General features: G+C 43.7%; 2 protein-coding genes across 12 annotated transcripts in view; one reads left to right on the top strand and one right to left on the bottom strand.

Moving 5' to 3' along the window:
* Positions 1–12,262, top strand: part of B3GNTL1 (UDP-GlcNAc:betaGal beta-1,3-N-acetylglucosaminyltransferase like 1) — a 123,193-nt gene extending 110,931 nt beyond the window's left edge. For 4 of the 11 annotated variants that reach the window (XM_065693725.1, XM_065693729.1, XM_065693730.1 and 1 more), the window contains 3 exons: positions 1,427–1,501; positions 3,771–3,896; positions 5,649–12,262. In XM_065693725.1, the coding sequence (XP_065549797.1) occupies positions 1,427–1,501; positions 3,771–3,851 (156 nt within the window). In that variant the 3' untranslated portion in view covers positions 3,852–3,896; positions 5,649–12,262. Of the gene's footprint in view, positions 1–1,426; positions 1,502–3,770; positions 3,897–5,380 lie in introns of all 11 variants that reach the window. The other 7 variants (XR_010615778.1, XR_010615779.1, XR_010615777.1 and 4 more) reach the window with 7 other exon arrangements.
* The window catches only part of TBCD (tubulin folding cofactor D), a 123,445-nt gene continuing 114,643 nt past the window's right edge, over positions 4,936–13,737 (bottom strand). Inside the window, exons 37-40 of the mRNA XM_065693733.1 lie at positions 13,320–13,407; positions 11,332–11,441; positions 7,920–8,004; positions 4,936–5,784 (exon numbers count right to left, since the gene is read on the bottom strand). Coding sequence (XP_065549805.1) covers positions 5,773–5,784; positions 7,920–8,004; positions 11,332–11,441; positions 13,320–13,407 — 295 coding nt within the window. The 3' untranslated portion in view covers positions 4,936–5,772. The remainder of the gene's footprint in view (positions 5,785–7,919; positions 8,005–11,331; positions 11,442–13,319; positions 13,408–13,737) is intronic.

Below are 13,737 nucleotides of genomic sequence, written 5' to 3'. Positions count from 1 at the left end.
GCTGGGGATTGATACTGGAGTGCAAACTATGGAACCAGAGCTATGGACCTCACTGAAGTCAGTTCAGAAAGACAAATCCAGATACACTTTGGAAGGATGCTGGTGTAACAGGGTAACACACAGCCCTCACTGACAGGTTTTTTTTCGTTCTAAGTGGGAGTAGAATTTGGCTCATGATGGATAAATTCCAGTATCTACTAAAATAAAGTAAGCTTCTGTGATTAGCTATAACCAATCTGTGTACTGTAGTTATACTGGATCTGAACAGAACTTTGGCAGGTTCCTTAGCAGCTTAGAATTGTAAGCAGCAGCATTTTATTCCCTAGACAAGGAAGTATAGTATTTAGATGGCAATAAACAAGCCAGATAGGGGGAAAAATGTCTTGTTGCAGCCTGGGGTGGCCTGACCCTGCACTGCCCTCAGCCACACACTCCTGCTGTGGTGTTATCATGGGCCAGGCAGGCTGGTGGCTCAGGGGTGACTGGATTCAATGAGCTGATCTGGCAGAAAAGGAACCTTCCAAATAAAAGGCTCTCTCGTGACTTACCTTGTGAATCAATTACCCTGAGGTTGCGTGATCCTTGTATCTGATGGGAGTAGGACTGAGGCGAAGAGGGGCACTTCCTCAGATACACAGCTTGTGGTTATACCACAGTAACTGTAACATCAAGGACAATAATGGGAAGCTGATGAGTGCTTTCAGCTGCATGACAGAAATTGGAGTTTGGGATTTTGACCTGGAATCCTGAGGACTCACTACCTAGCAGTGTAGTGATACTGTCAGCGTAATTGTTACAGCTTCTGTGCATTTGGCTTCCTAAGATGTAGCCATGCTCTCAGAGCAGTCATGAAGAAGACTGTACTGCAAACTGTTGTGATTCCTTAGCAAATTCTGCAGCTTGGCTCCATGGTGAAGTCCCGGTTGGACACATGCCATTTAACAGCTCCCACCGAGGGAAGGATTCTCCTTTGTACCCACTACGGTGCCTGCTTTGGTGCGTCTGATGGCACAGTGAGCGATGCAGCTCACTGAAGTGGCAGAAAATCAACCTACCCAAAAGCCCCATATTATTTTATGGGGTAGATATACCCAGCCATCAGATCCAAGAGGGAATTGTTTGGGAAAGGGCTAAAAGTAGAGTTTGGAAGTAAGGAAAAAGTGGTGAAGGAGTGAGACCTTCTCTTTCCAATACCAGAAGGCTCTTAATTCAGATTCAAACGTTGGGCAAAGAAACTCAATTGTACTGAAAGATTGCAGTAAGAACAGGAGGGTGCTCGAGCCAACTGGGAAACAAATGAGTGAGTGAGCAGCTATTTAGTGTAGTCTCAAAATAATGTTTCCCCCTGTTAGTGTTCAGCAGCTTCTACAAGTAAGCTCAAGTAGCCCTGTGTGCCTCTCCTGAATCCTACTGCTTCTTCCTGCAGGAGAGACCAAAACCAAGAGTTCCAGTTTGTCACTTCAGAGATGCAACTCCTCCCTTCATTATCTGTGTGAAGCTGGTGAGTGCCACCTTCAGCCTTAGCTTTACATTTGAAACTGGCATTTGCTCCTTACAAATACTACGTTCTATTTACTGCAAGTAGCTTTTCCCAGAACCTTTTACTAGGGTCGGAGCAATCCCAGGCACAGCTACAGGTTGGGCAAAGAAGAGATGCAGGGCGGCCCTGCAGAGAAGGACTTGGGGGTGCTGGTCGATGAGAAAATGAACATGGGCCGGCTGCAGTGTGCGCTCGCAGCCCAGAAACCAACCATATCCTGGGCTGCATCAAAAGGAGCGTGACCAGCAGGGCGAAGGAGGTGATCCTGCCCCTCTACTCTGCTCTTGTGAGACCTCACCTGGAGCATTGTGTGCAGTTCTGGTGTCCTCAACATAAAAAGGACATGGAACTGCTGGAACAAGTCCAGAGGAGGCCAGGAGGATGATCAGGGGACTGGAGCACCTCCCATATGGAGACAGGCTGAGGAAGTTGGGGCTGTTCAGCCTGGAGAAGAGAAGGCTGGGTGGAGACCTCATAGCAGCCTTCCAGTATCTGAAGGGGGCCTATAGGGATGCTGGGGAAGGACTCTTCATCAGGGACTGTGGTGACAGGACAAGGGGTAACGGGTTAAAACTTAAACAGGGGAAGTTTAGATTGGATATAAGGAGGAAATTCTTTCCTGTTAGGGTGGTGAGGCACTGGAATGGGTTGCCCAGGGAGGTTGTGAGTGCTCCATCCCTGGCAGTGTTCAAGGCCAGGTTGGATGAAGCCTTGGGTGGGATGGTTCAGTGTGAGGTGTCCCTGCCCATGGCAGGGGGGTTGGAACTGGATGATCTTGAGGTCCTTTCCAACCCTAACTATTCTATGATTCTATGAAATTGAATGGCTTTTTAACCAAATTGATTGTGCAGAGTATTTCAGAGATTTAGGACAGCAGCATTAAGAATAATGAAAAGTACAGCTTCTGTAAAGGAACTTGGATTTGTTTTACTTTCTTGCCCAACATTATATACACAAATGGGCAGATACAGTTATCACCTGGCCTCATTTATTCCTCATATTTTGCAGCCCTATGTATGACAAAGGCTTTGGTTTCTAAATCAGACCTGCAAAACCATTTGGTTTTGCCGTGCCAATTCCAAAGCCTTTTCTGTGCCCAACTGTGGTAACTTTCTTACTTCAGCTGCTTTAATTGACCTAGTAACATAACTAGAAGATGATAACCAGCAATTATTTTGCTGTTACATTTAAAATAGCAAAGCACAGTGTATGGCGTAGCACTGAAGTTATAAAGCAAAATAGCAAATACAGTTCAGTTGTAAACATTAGCAAAAAGTCTGACAGTAACTAAACCTGTATCTAGATACAAACACAACATCCCAGCACTGTGCTGGATCTGTGCAGAGATTGATTAGCTGAATCTCATCTCATCTGGTACAGTCTCCTTTTACCTGAGCACTCCCAACTTTATGATCGACTCTGAGATTTTAACTATGAGTTGTAAAGCCAGACTGAAAGTACCTTAGGGCATTACCATGTACTGTTGGTTGATAAACTCTTGGATAAGCTAGTAATATTACAACTAATTTAACTCTTCATACTACGTATAATGGTGGGTGGAAGTCCCTAGACAAAACATCTGTGCAACCTGTTATAAAGCATATTTAATTTGTGAAGCCCTCACAATGAGACTATAATACAAAATCCTGTCTGAAAACTCTGGTCCGCAACTTCAGCAGAAATGCTCAGAAACACTGCAGTTGCTGTGCCTTCTTTATGCCATCACTGCCTTGCACGATTGCTCATGGAGCAAACCCACCCAGCTCCCAGTCAGGTAATGTAACTAGGGCTCAAAGCAAAACATCTTTCGCTATGCAAAGTATTTCAGCTGCCTGATGAGAGGTTTCTTTTGTCAGACAAGCTACCCCTTGTTCAGAATCTACAAAACCACTCTAGCATCAAACTTGCCCCCTTGGTCCATTCTCTGATGATGTATTAGGGACCGAAGCATGCAAAAACCCTGTAGAGCTGTGCCTGGTATCTCCCTCCTGTTCTACACTGCAGCATGAGGAGTTGTCTGACACCCCCCAAAATACTTACTTGAACTTTCAGGTTTTCAGCATACACTTAATTTTTTGAATGGAAGCATTTCTGAGCCTGGCTTTTTGTTTATGGTTAGTTCTGCAAATAGGACTTTCTTCTGTGGTCTAAAGACCAGAATTACCCAAACCTGTTACAACCTGAAACGTGTTTGTCTGGTTAAGCTCATTCTATTTTTCTTCCCTGCCAGGATTTGACAGGTGGAGCATTCGAAACAAACCTGAACATGCTGAACTTGAAGGAAGGGGTGGATTATTATCATTTTAACTAAAAACCAAGGCAGTGATACTGAAGCCGTGTTACCCTCTGTGCATCTGTGAGTACGAAGACTCAAGTGTTCAGAGGTTTAGAATTTTTTAGCAGTCTGTGCTTTACTAAGTTAATCTTTGTGCTGAGCAACCCTTTTCTAAGGGAGGTCCTGGTTACACCATGGATAATGCTATTTGCTCATTTTACTATTGCACATCCCTTGTTTACCAAGTTCAGTTTGATCGTTAAATTGTATTCCTAATTTAAAGAACCATCCAATACAGGCCATAAGATTACAAGGGGACTGTTACCATAGGGAACCCTTAGAAATGCACTAAGCAAAGCCTGTAACCACTGGAAGTGTAAAGAGAGGATTCTGCCAAACATCACTCAGCCATTCTCTGCCACTGGATGCTGCAGCCGGTGCTGGCCGAGGTGAAGCTCTGCACAGGGCCAGTCTGGGACCGGAGTGTGGCATCCTCCAACTGGAGCTGTGTGAAAGTAGCTGTGTCTGTACTGTCATCTGGCAGCCAGATGTGTGTTTGCATGGACAGATGCTCACCATTTTCACTGGACCCTCTCAGGTTTTCCTGAGCAAGCAGGTATTGCCAACACAACTCATGGTTTTTTTTGCAGCAGGGACTGTAGGAATAACTTTGCAAATCTAAAGTCTTTTAAGAATGTTCTAGAATTCTCCATTTTAATGACAGTGCAACACCACTGGGGCTGTGGGTTCATGAGCATTCCTCCTGCAGTAATACCTGTAGGCAGCCCTGCATCATGCACAGCCACATGAATTAGTACTGGTTGTGTAATACGCAGTGTATGATCTACACTGAACGTAAGTCTGCAAGTAACTAAGTAAGGTTGCAAGTATACTTAGGAAGTACAGAATAATATAATTTACAGTTACCTTCTTAAAAAGGCTCTGGGAGACAGCCAGGGTGTAGTTTTGGAAGTGAACACCTGTAGGAGAAGATTGCTGCAATTTGTAGCAGGTATTCCACAGAGAAAACTGGCTTGGGTTTAGCTCCTCTGCCTGAATTTTTCCTTCCTTTTAAATCTTCATAGATATGTGTATATACACACACACACACACACAGAGCTATTGTTCTACCTGAAGCGCTGGGATAGTGAGATTTAATTCAAACCATCAAATAACATGGTGTAATTAGAGTATCATGTTGCCTGTGCATTTGTCCTCCCCAGCACATTAACCTTGCTAAAGATCATAAATGTTACCAGCAATTTCATTTTATGGTCAATAAGAAATGGTCTAAATTCCTAGTGGTTGCTGGAAGTGCTCTGTTCTTCAGCAGGATAAAGCTTCAATCCCTAAAGCTAGTTTACCTCAAAAATCGTTTACTTTGAATTACTTCTATAAAGAGCTACTGAGAGGTTTTGACTTGAGCTGAAGTCAAACTCGGATTTTTTTTGTTTTACTATGACATAAGTATGACAGATTTATCCACAGAGATACTGGATGTTCAGGAAGATTTCATTATCACTAAGCACGGCCATGCTTACCTCTGGAAAAACAATTCTTTTCAGAGACTAATGCAGCAAGGCATGTTTAATACTAAATGTGTGTACAGCAAGCACGGCCTGAATAGCTCCATTCAGAGTCGTAGAAGTATAAATCACTGACATCAAAAGAAATAAGCTAGGTCAATCGTGACAGAAGTATGAAGAGAAACCGCCATCTTGTGGCTACAGGTAATGCCTTTAAAAACTGAAACCACATTGAATCGTTGCCTGCCCATGGCAGGGCTGCACAATGCTGTAAGATGTGATCTCTGCCTCTTCTCTTGTTCAACAGCGCGCTGCGTTGCTCCTACTGAGAGCCCCTTTGTCAGGATGCTGCAGCATGAACTCATCCATCTTAAAGGCACCTGAACCCAGAGCTTCAGTTGCCGGACCAGCAGCCAGTGCCTGCAGCTTCATCATGCTGAGCCCTAAAAGAGAGAAGAAACACGTGGAGTAGGCATGTATCAGTGTGTTAACAGTTCCCAAGTCATGTAATTTAGTAAACTAAAAATGGAGAAGAAAACATAGACATACAAAGCTGTTACATCCACAGTCCTTTCTAACACCGTGATTTTTAACTATCCTCTAGCAGATTTCATTTGTACAAGTTTTAAAGGCATTGTAAATGCTGATTTCAGCTGAAATTAACTGGCCACCTTTTTATACTGTTATGCTTGGCTTCCTCTATTTATGGGGGCTCTGGAAGAACAATGTGTTGTGCACTGTCACTTTGAGAGTGAACTCCAGCAGTTCTCGGGGCAGGTGCAGGCTTCACTCTTTGCTGGAAGTTATACTAACGATTCTCCCATGTTATCAGAGGAGGAAAAGATAAAAGTTCCAAATTGAGCACCTGACTTCCAGATTACACAATGCTGTTTGTAACAGTTCCACCTGAAACACCTGTATGCATATTTGGGTATTTCTTACTGTTTTGTATACATTAGAGACAGTTTTCTCCTAATTTGTCAGTCTCCTCTCAGCCTCCAATAATTAATGAATTGAAATTAGGGGGTTTTGAGATCAGGCAGTTCATCTTGTAACAAGCACCTTTATTTTGAATGTAACAGTTCTGGTGGTTGATAGCAAACCCTGGGGGCGACCCAGGTCTTGCTTACCAACATTACAAGACTGTAGTTGCAGATTTCTTAAGATTGTACTAAAAGCACAAAGGTGCAGACATGATGGGAAAAGCTGAAAGATGAGTAAAGAAACTGCTGTGGGCACAGCAGGGTGGCTCTGAAGTTTACTTACAGTAAGTAACCAGTTAAGTATGGTCTTCTGACCGGTTTATTAAACAGACCTTTTTAAAGTGTGTGTGTATATAATATATACATATAATCTGTATCAATCAATGATAACTCAAAACATAGGATCTACTTACATTAGGAAGTATCTTCAGTGTAAAGGATTATCAGAATATTACACAGGAGGAACTGGCGGACCTCAAAGACTTAGATCATGTAACAATCACATAGAGCCAGTTCAACAAGCACTGTAAAAACATCACCAGCTAAGATCTCCTTTAGATGTTGTGCAGGAGAAAGGACTTGGTGGCTTTCAGCCACAGATGGTGCAGCTGTGAAAAAGGCTAATGCTAAAAATGCAACAATGTGCAGGGCAAAAAAAAATCAATGGTTTGCATAATTCTAGTAATGAAAATAAACCTAATGTGTTCAGGTAGCTTAGAAAATGAGGGAAATGAAAATCCACCCTCTTAGGAAAGAGGAGTGCACAGGGCATGTTTCTGAATTCTAAAATAATTACAAAGGACAAAGCATGCTAGAGCTATGAAAGCATAATGAGTATTACAAAGCCCTAGAATAAATCAATATACCACTATTTTTAGCTTAATCTGTTTACAGAATAGATCATATGCTGTGGATGCCTGTGGATGCCTAGGGAAGTAGCCCTAGGTCATCGAGCATTTTCACCTTGTCTTGTATTGCTCAAAGTAAAGCTAACTTTTCTTTGTAAGTTGTCATGTTAACACATGTTCTCTAAAGCAGTAATGATTCAGCCTCCTCACCTTTGGACAGGGAGGAGAGGAACCCCTGACTGAGCAGAAAATCCTGCACTTCTGAAACACAGAGCAGATGGGCAATTCCAAAAGATGTGCATGAAATGGGGCCTACATGGGGACACGGTGTCTGCCTTCGGTGAATGTATTAATTGTTAAATTCTATTGTGCCTCTTGGGCAATGTTAGAACGCTCTGCTTTCATCTCACATTATCGTTTTGCTGTTCAACTTGATGGGGAGGGTTTTATCCTTTCTTCTCTTTCCCCAGGAATGTCAGTGTTTGAAACATCTGTACTGCATTTTCATTCTAGGTTTTGTCTGAGTAAGATGTCATGCTACAGGCCTGGAATGTTTTCAAGAAGCAAGACTGGAAGGGCTCAAGCCAAAGAGTCTCCAGCAGTTCTCTGTATTGTGTAGTCAGGTGTGAGGAAGCTCCTCCTGAACCAGTGAAGAACCACAGCTGGCGCACACTCGGTAGGTGTGGGGGAGCAGTTGATCAGCACTGTTTCTCTAAACCCCCGCTGGAGCCTGTTGCTTTCTCTTACCTTGGACACCAGCTGTGGTTTGGGCACGTTCATGAGATCACAGAGGCAGTTGCGCTTCTCTCTTACGACGGGCAGTTCAGCCTCCCTGTGCGAGGAAGTGTCCAGTTAATTGATACATAAAACCTGGCAGTTGGCTACATCCGTACCATCACTGTACTGTGTGTGCAGCTCTTCCTTCATGCACAGTTGTAGCAGGTTTTGTTGTAATGTTTTAAGAACAACATTTTTGTACCATCTCAGGGCAGACACCCCTAAAGTACACAGTGAGTCTTCCCCAAGTGACCAGTTAATGGTAAAATGTCCAAAACTATTCTTTTTGATTTCTGTAGTCCAAAATCTAACCCTTATTCATACAACCCTTTGACTAAAAGTTCAATCATTTATTCTCTAAAGTCACAGCTCCATTTTGTTTAAGAACTCTTTTGCATCAAGAATTAAGATAAATGTCACTGGATCTGGAGAACATTTGATGTTTTCCTGCAAAATCCAGACCTCAAATTTGTCTTTTAAAGGTTTCTGCAATAGCATCATGTCCATGAGATCATTTCCTCAAGAACTGTCAGTTACAAAAAGCTCCCAAATGCCAAAAATCCATGCAGACAACATTCTTTTCCATGCTGTAAAAATCTACACTCTGGAATGCTGTGAGACTGCTCCCATTACCATTTCAGTAGATTTGTTTTGGTTTTCTTAAGTAACAACTGTAAATGCAGGACTAAGAATTTAACTCTTAGCACATAAACAGAGTCCAAAACTACAGAGAAAAAGCTGAAAGGGCAAGTTAGGAATAACTCTGGACAATTTGTCATATTTAATACTGGAAGCCTTTTTGTAGCTGAACAAACTTCTTACTTAGTTTAAACTCTGTATTGTACAAGTGTTTGACAAACTGTTGTTCCAACAAGGAACAAATCTGTGCAGCCAGTAATTGGTCTTCCCCAAATATTAATTCTCAGTTGGCTTCCTGCTGTTAATGCTTACTGCAGTTCAGAAGTTACTGGTTGTTCTAGCACTGAGAGCACTTGAGCGTAACAAGCAGCCCTCTCTGACACCCAGCAAAGGCTTCAAATGTCTCCTTTGTAAACAGTTAAATCTGTGAGATAAAACAATTAAGTTTGAAGTGAATGAGCTCTTCATCTTTAATCTAGGTGCAGTGGATGTACTGTACGGGGGAGCTTAGAGCCAGCCCTGAACTAAGCACAAACCTGGCAGCCCCATCACACCCTGGAAGTGACAAGGGGAAAACAGACTAATTGTGTTGCTGAACTGGTTTTTAGGCAGTATTTTGCTTTCTTGTGCTAACCCATTAGAGCTGTCCTACCACTGGTGCTTCTGGAGCTGGTTGGCTGTAAGTGTACCATGTCTAACCGTGGTGCTGTGAGCACCCCTGTGTGACAGCAGGAATCTGCTCCTCCTCAGTTGTTTCTGTGAACAAATTCTTTATGTAACTTCCTGCAGAGAAGGACTTGGGGTGTTGGTCAATGAGAAAATGAACATGAGCCGGCTTCAGTGTGCGCTCGCAGCCCAGAAACCAACCGTATCCTGGGCTGCATCAAAAGGAGCATGACCAGCAGGTCCAAGGAGGTGATCCTGCCCCTCTGCTCTGCTCTTGTGAGACCTCACCTGGAGCATTGTGTGCAGTTCTGGTGTCCTCAACATAAAAAGGACATGGAACTGCTGGAACAAGTCCAGAGGAGGCCACGAGGATGATCAGGGGACTGGAGCACCTCCTGTATGAAGACGGGGTGAGAAAGTTGGGGCTGTTCAGCCTGGAGAAGAGAAGGCTGCGTGGGGTCCTCATAGCAGCTTCCAGTATCTGAAGGGGGCCTATAGGGATGCTGGGGAGGGACTCTTCATCAGGGACTGTAGTGACAGGACAAGGGGTAATGGGTTAAAACTTAAACAGGGGAAGTTTAGATTGGATCTAAGAAGGAAATTCTTTCCTGTGAGGGTGGTGAGGCACTGGAATGGGTTGCTCAAGGAAGTTGTGAATGCTCCATCCGTGGCAGAGTTCAAGGCCAGGTTGGACAGAGCCTTGGGTGACACAGTCTAGTGTGAGGTGTCCCTGCCCATGGCAGGGGGGTTGGAACTAGATGATCTTGAGGTCCTTTCCAACCCTAACTGTCCTATGATTCTGAGCAAGCCTGTTCTTTAACTCAGATTTCATGAGGAAGCACTGCATCACACTAACCCTGATACTAAGCACCAGTGTGTAGTTACACAACAGGCATTTTAACAACAGGCAGAACTGTTAATAGCCAGTTCTTCAAACCTGAGACCATTACTGAGTTTTGTCCTGGAAAATACAGGAAAAGAGAGCAGCAGCCATTCCTTACAATGACAAACTTTGTTTTCTTTTCCCAAATATGAAGTTACTTTGAGCTCAAACACAGAAACAAACTAGAAAGTAAATAAATTTAAATGATGTAAGCATCGGTCTGAAAAATGTCACCCACAGCCCTGAGGTACCTTTGTTCTCTGAGCATGACTTGGTTTATTTTAGTTCCATGAAATGTCAGTGAAGACAAAAACCCATTTAATAACCAAATAAATAACGTATTTTTTATATCTGTCTGTTCTCATGTACTGACTACTGCTCGAGGCAGGGTGTTGGGCCACTGTACCCATGACCCAGGAGCGTCATCTGGAACAAGGAAACACATTTAACATGGCAGCAAAACTAATGAACTGATTTAAGCTTTGGTGAATCCTACTTGGGAAGAAGGGGCCCTGCTCCCCTGCCCTTGGAGGAAGGTAAAAGGAGGTAAATGAGTGAATTATGCTGTACAGAAGTGCTTGTATAATTCATGCCATCTTATGCTTGGGAAACAACTAAACTGTTCCAATTCAAAGTATTTGCTTGAATACAGCGTTTGTAGTGTTTTGAGTAATGACATTTCATGGGAGATTTGAGCTGTTCTGCTAATTCTGTTGTTCTGCAGCTTGCAGAGATCCTTCCTTTCCCCAGATCCTGCCAGTGCTCATCATGCCAAGAAACTGTCTGTGCAGTTGATGTTTGACTGTGTGCACAGCCCGGTCTCTGCTTCATGGAGAACTTCCAAGATTTCCTCCCTTTTTATGTTGTTAAAAAAATATGGGTATTTATTTTACTTCATCTAGTAGTGAATTTACACATGCCACAATGGTATGTGGTGTGTGTACACATATATATGTAAAACACACACATATATATGCGCATACACACGCACAATGGTACAGTGGGACAATATACCAGATAGTTCTTTAGAACAGAAGAATCCTTTTCAGCAATGTTTTTTTTTTGCCTAAAAGCAATAAATAGCTTAAAAGCAGGTGTCATTTCTTTCAGGTTTCAAAGGCATCCAACTTTTATTTAACTTCTTAGTACAAAAATTATCAGTTCTTATCACTATCTGGCAACAAATGCACTTACCAGTTGGTATCGCTGAGTATGGTCAGAACCGAATCCATGATGGCAGGATCCAGCACATCACTGTAGGTGATCAGCATCTCGTACACTTGGCTGGCTGTTGTTTTCCGTATCTATGGAAAGAGGCAGAGGAAGGTCACTGAAGGCTGCACAGCCACGTGTGGCAGAGGCCAGTGGCACTGCTGGGACTGGCTCCTCACAGGGACAGCAGTTTATGGTGAGCACTAGTCTGTCCATTCCTGCTTCTGACATGGATCCAGTGCAGGAAGGGAGTTTGCTTTTCCACCTCCAGGAAATTCATGCTACTAAACAGTGTATTTTCACTCCCTTTTTCCAGTGTTTCAGATTACGGTTACAGCTCTGTCCCTCACAGGGAATGAATCCAAATGTTGGAGACTGACCCATCCCTGCAAGCCAGACTGGATGTGGCTCTTAGCAACCTGAGCTTGTTGAAGGGGTCCCTGCTCATGGCAGGGGGGGTTGGACTAGATGAGTTTTAAACTCATTCTACGAACTGGACCATTTCTTTGCTTGAGGCAAAGTCTGGCTCTGACTTGGGCTGCTGCAGGCTCACAAAACAGACTTCCCAGCCTGGAGACTGTAAGAGTCAGCAAAACTCTAAAAACCTGCTGGGAGATGGATGGTGAGTTGACCTGAACATTTTACACAGTGGGTTCTGGAAGCAGTGAACACTGCAGCTGGGCTGGTTCTGAAGTACAGTGTGTGGCAGGGTACCTAATGGAAGACAGCAAAAGTGCAGCAAAACCTAATTCTGTTGGTTTTTTCCAGGAAAGCCTGATGCTAAGCAAAGGAAGGCAAAAAAATGAGGTTTAGTAACTCCAGGCTTACTTCTGGAGTAGCAGAGTCCAATTAAATTGACCTATCTGTAAAAGCAAAACATATTTATGATATAAAATACCAATGAAACATGAAATGGAAGTATCTCTGTTCAGTTCTTACATTGTGCCCTTCCTGCAAAGGATTCTTCCTGTACACACAACACGGGAATGGCTGCAGTAAAAATCTGCAGTACCAACCTTTGCTGAGCACCACCTGATTTTAACCTTAAAAAGTAATGGGCAAAAGTAATCAGGGTTAGAATAAGCAGTGTTGGTTTGCGTTGGCCAGACACCAGGCTCTTCAGGGTGTTCTCCAACCACTTCAGCACCTCATGGGTTGCCATTACCCATGGCTTTGTTTCTTCTACAGCACTTGACTGGATGCAGCTCCATGGCTGCCCATAACAGAGGTGCAAGTCCTACCTACTCACAGGAACATCCATCAACGTCCCCAGGTGAAACCTTGCACAGAACACCAGGGCCACACGGAGCTGTTGGATGTGTTTGGCATCACAGCAGCTGCATGTTGGGGCTCCTGTGTTTTATATGGTGAAAACCACCCCAAACTCCACAAACTTTGCTTAGGCAACAGAAGTATTAATGAATCAGCTAAGATATTATTATCCCCCAGATGATCTTCTCTTGTACATACTTGGAACTAAGAACTGATTTTTGTGCCCTGTTGCAGTTAGTTACATGAAAAGGTAAACCCCTGATAAACCTGCCTGCATTGCACAAGCCCTCGTCACAACTGACAAACACAGCAAATAAATACATTTTTCTTGAACCAGAACTATCAGAAATACCACCAAGCTAACAGTGACGTATCTGATTGGAACCCTCAAGCTCTAAATGGAGAACAGATCTTCACTGTGCTGGGTGCTGTGCAGAAGACACAAATGACTTAGGCACCTGAATTGCTTATTTTCCAGAGGTGGAAAAGCAGAACCTATGGAGCAGCCAGGTATGCTGCAGGTATCCAGCAGCCTGTTTCAGGTGGCAGCACTGCAGATAGCAGAGCCTTGAGAAATAAAACCTATTGTATGCACTAATATCCATTACAAAGAATGCTGCTTTAATGCAAATTATTTTTTTATGTGTGAAGTATTTTAAACAATAGAGTTGACAGTACGCAGTGTCTTCAGTACTTACTACAGGAAATGGATGGCAAAGGAGGAGAAACAACTGAAAGAAAACTTTCTCTCTCATGTCTCCTTGAAACTGAATCAGGCCACAAAACCTAGAAAACACAAGGAAGAAAACAGACCTTGAGCTGGACCTGCAGAAGTGCAATTTGGGGGTGAGAAGGAAGAGGTGGATCTGAGAACAGGGAGGGGATGCTCTGCAGTGCCCAGGAGATCTCGGTTCCAAGTGCTGTGGGAAAGCAAACACAGGTACCTGTGCTGAGCTCCCGGAGGGCTCCTGAGGTGCCACTCGCTGTGCCAAGAGCAAACATGGTTTGCCTGCTGATGGGCAGCACTGAGGGCGTGCTGGGACCCGCACGTGAACCAGCGTCACGTCGACACCGAAGCACAGGGCAGGCTTTGCCGGTGGAGAAGTCTCCCAGTGA

This window comes from Lathamus discolor, chromosome 13 (assembly GCF_037157495.1).
Source record: "Lathamus discolor isolate bLatDis1 chromosome 13, bLatDis1.hap1, whole genome shotgun sequence".
Taxonomy (NCBI): Eukaryota; Metazoa; Chordata; class Aves; order Psittaciformes; family Psittacidae; genus Lathamus; species Lathamus discolor.
This window is presented reverse-complemented; position numbering and strand designations above follow the sequence as displayed.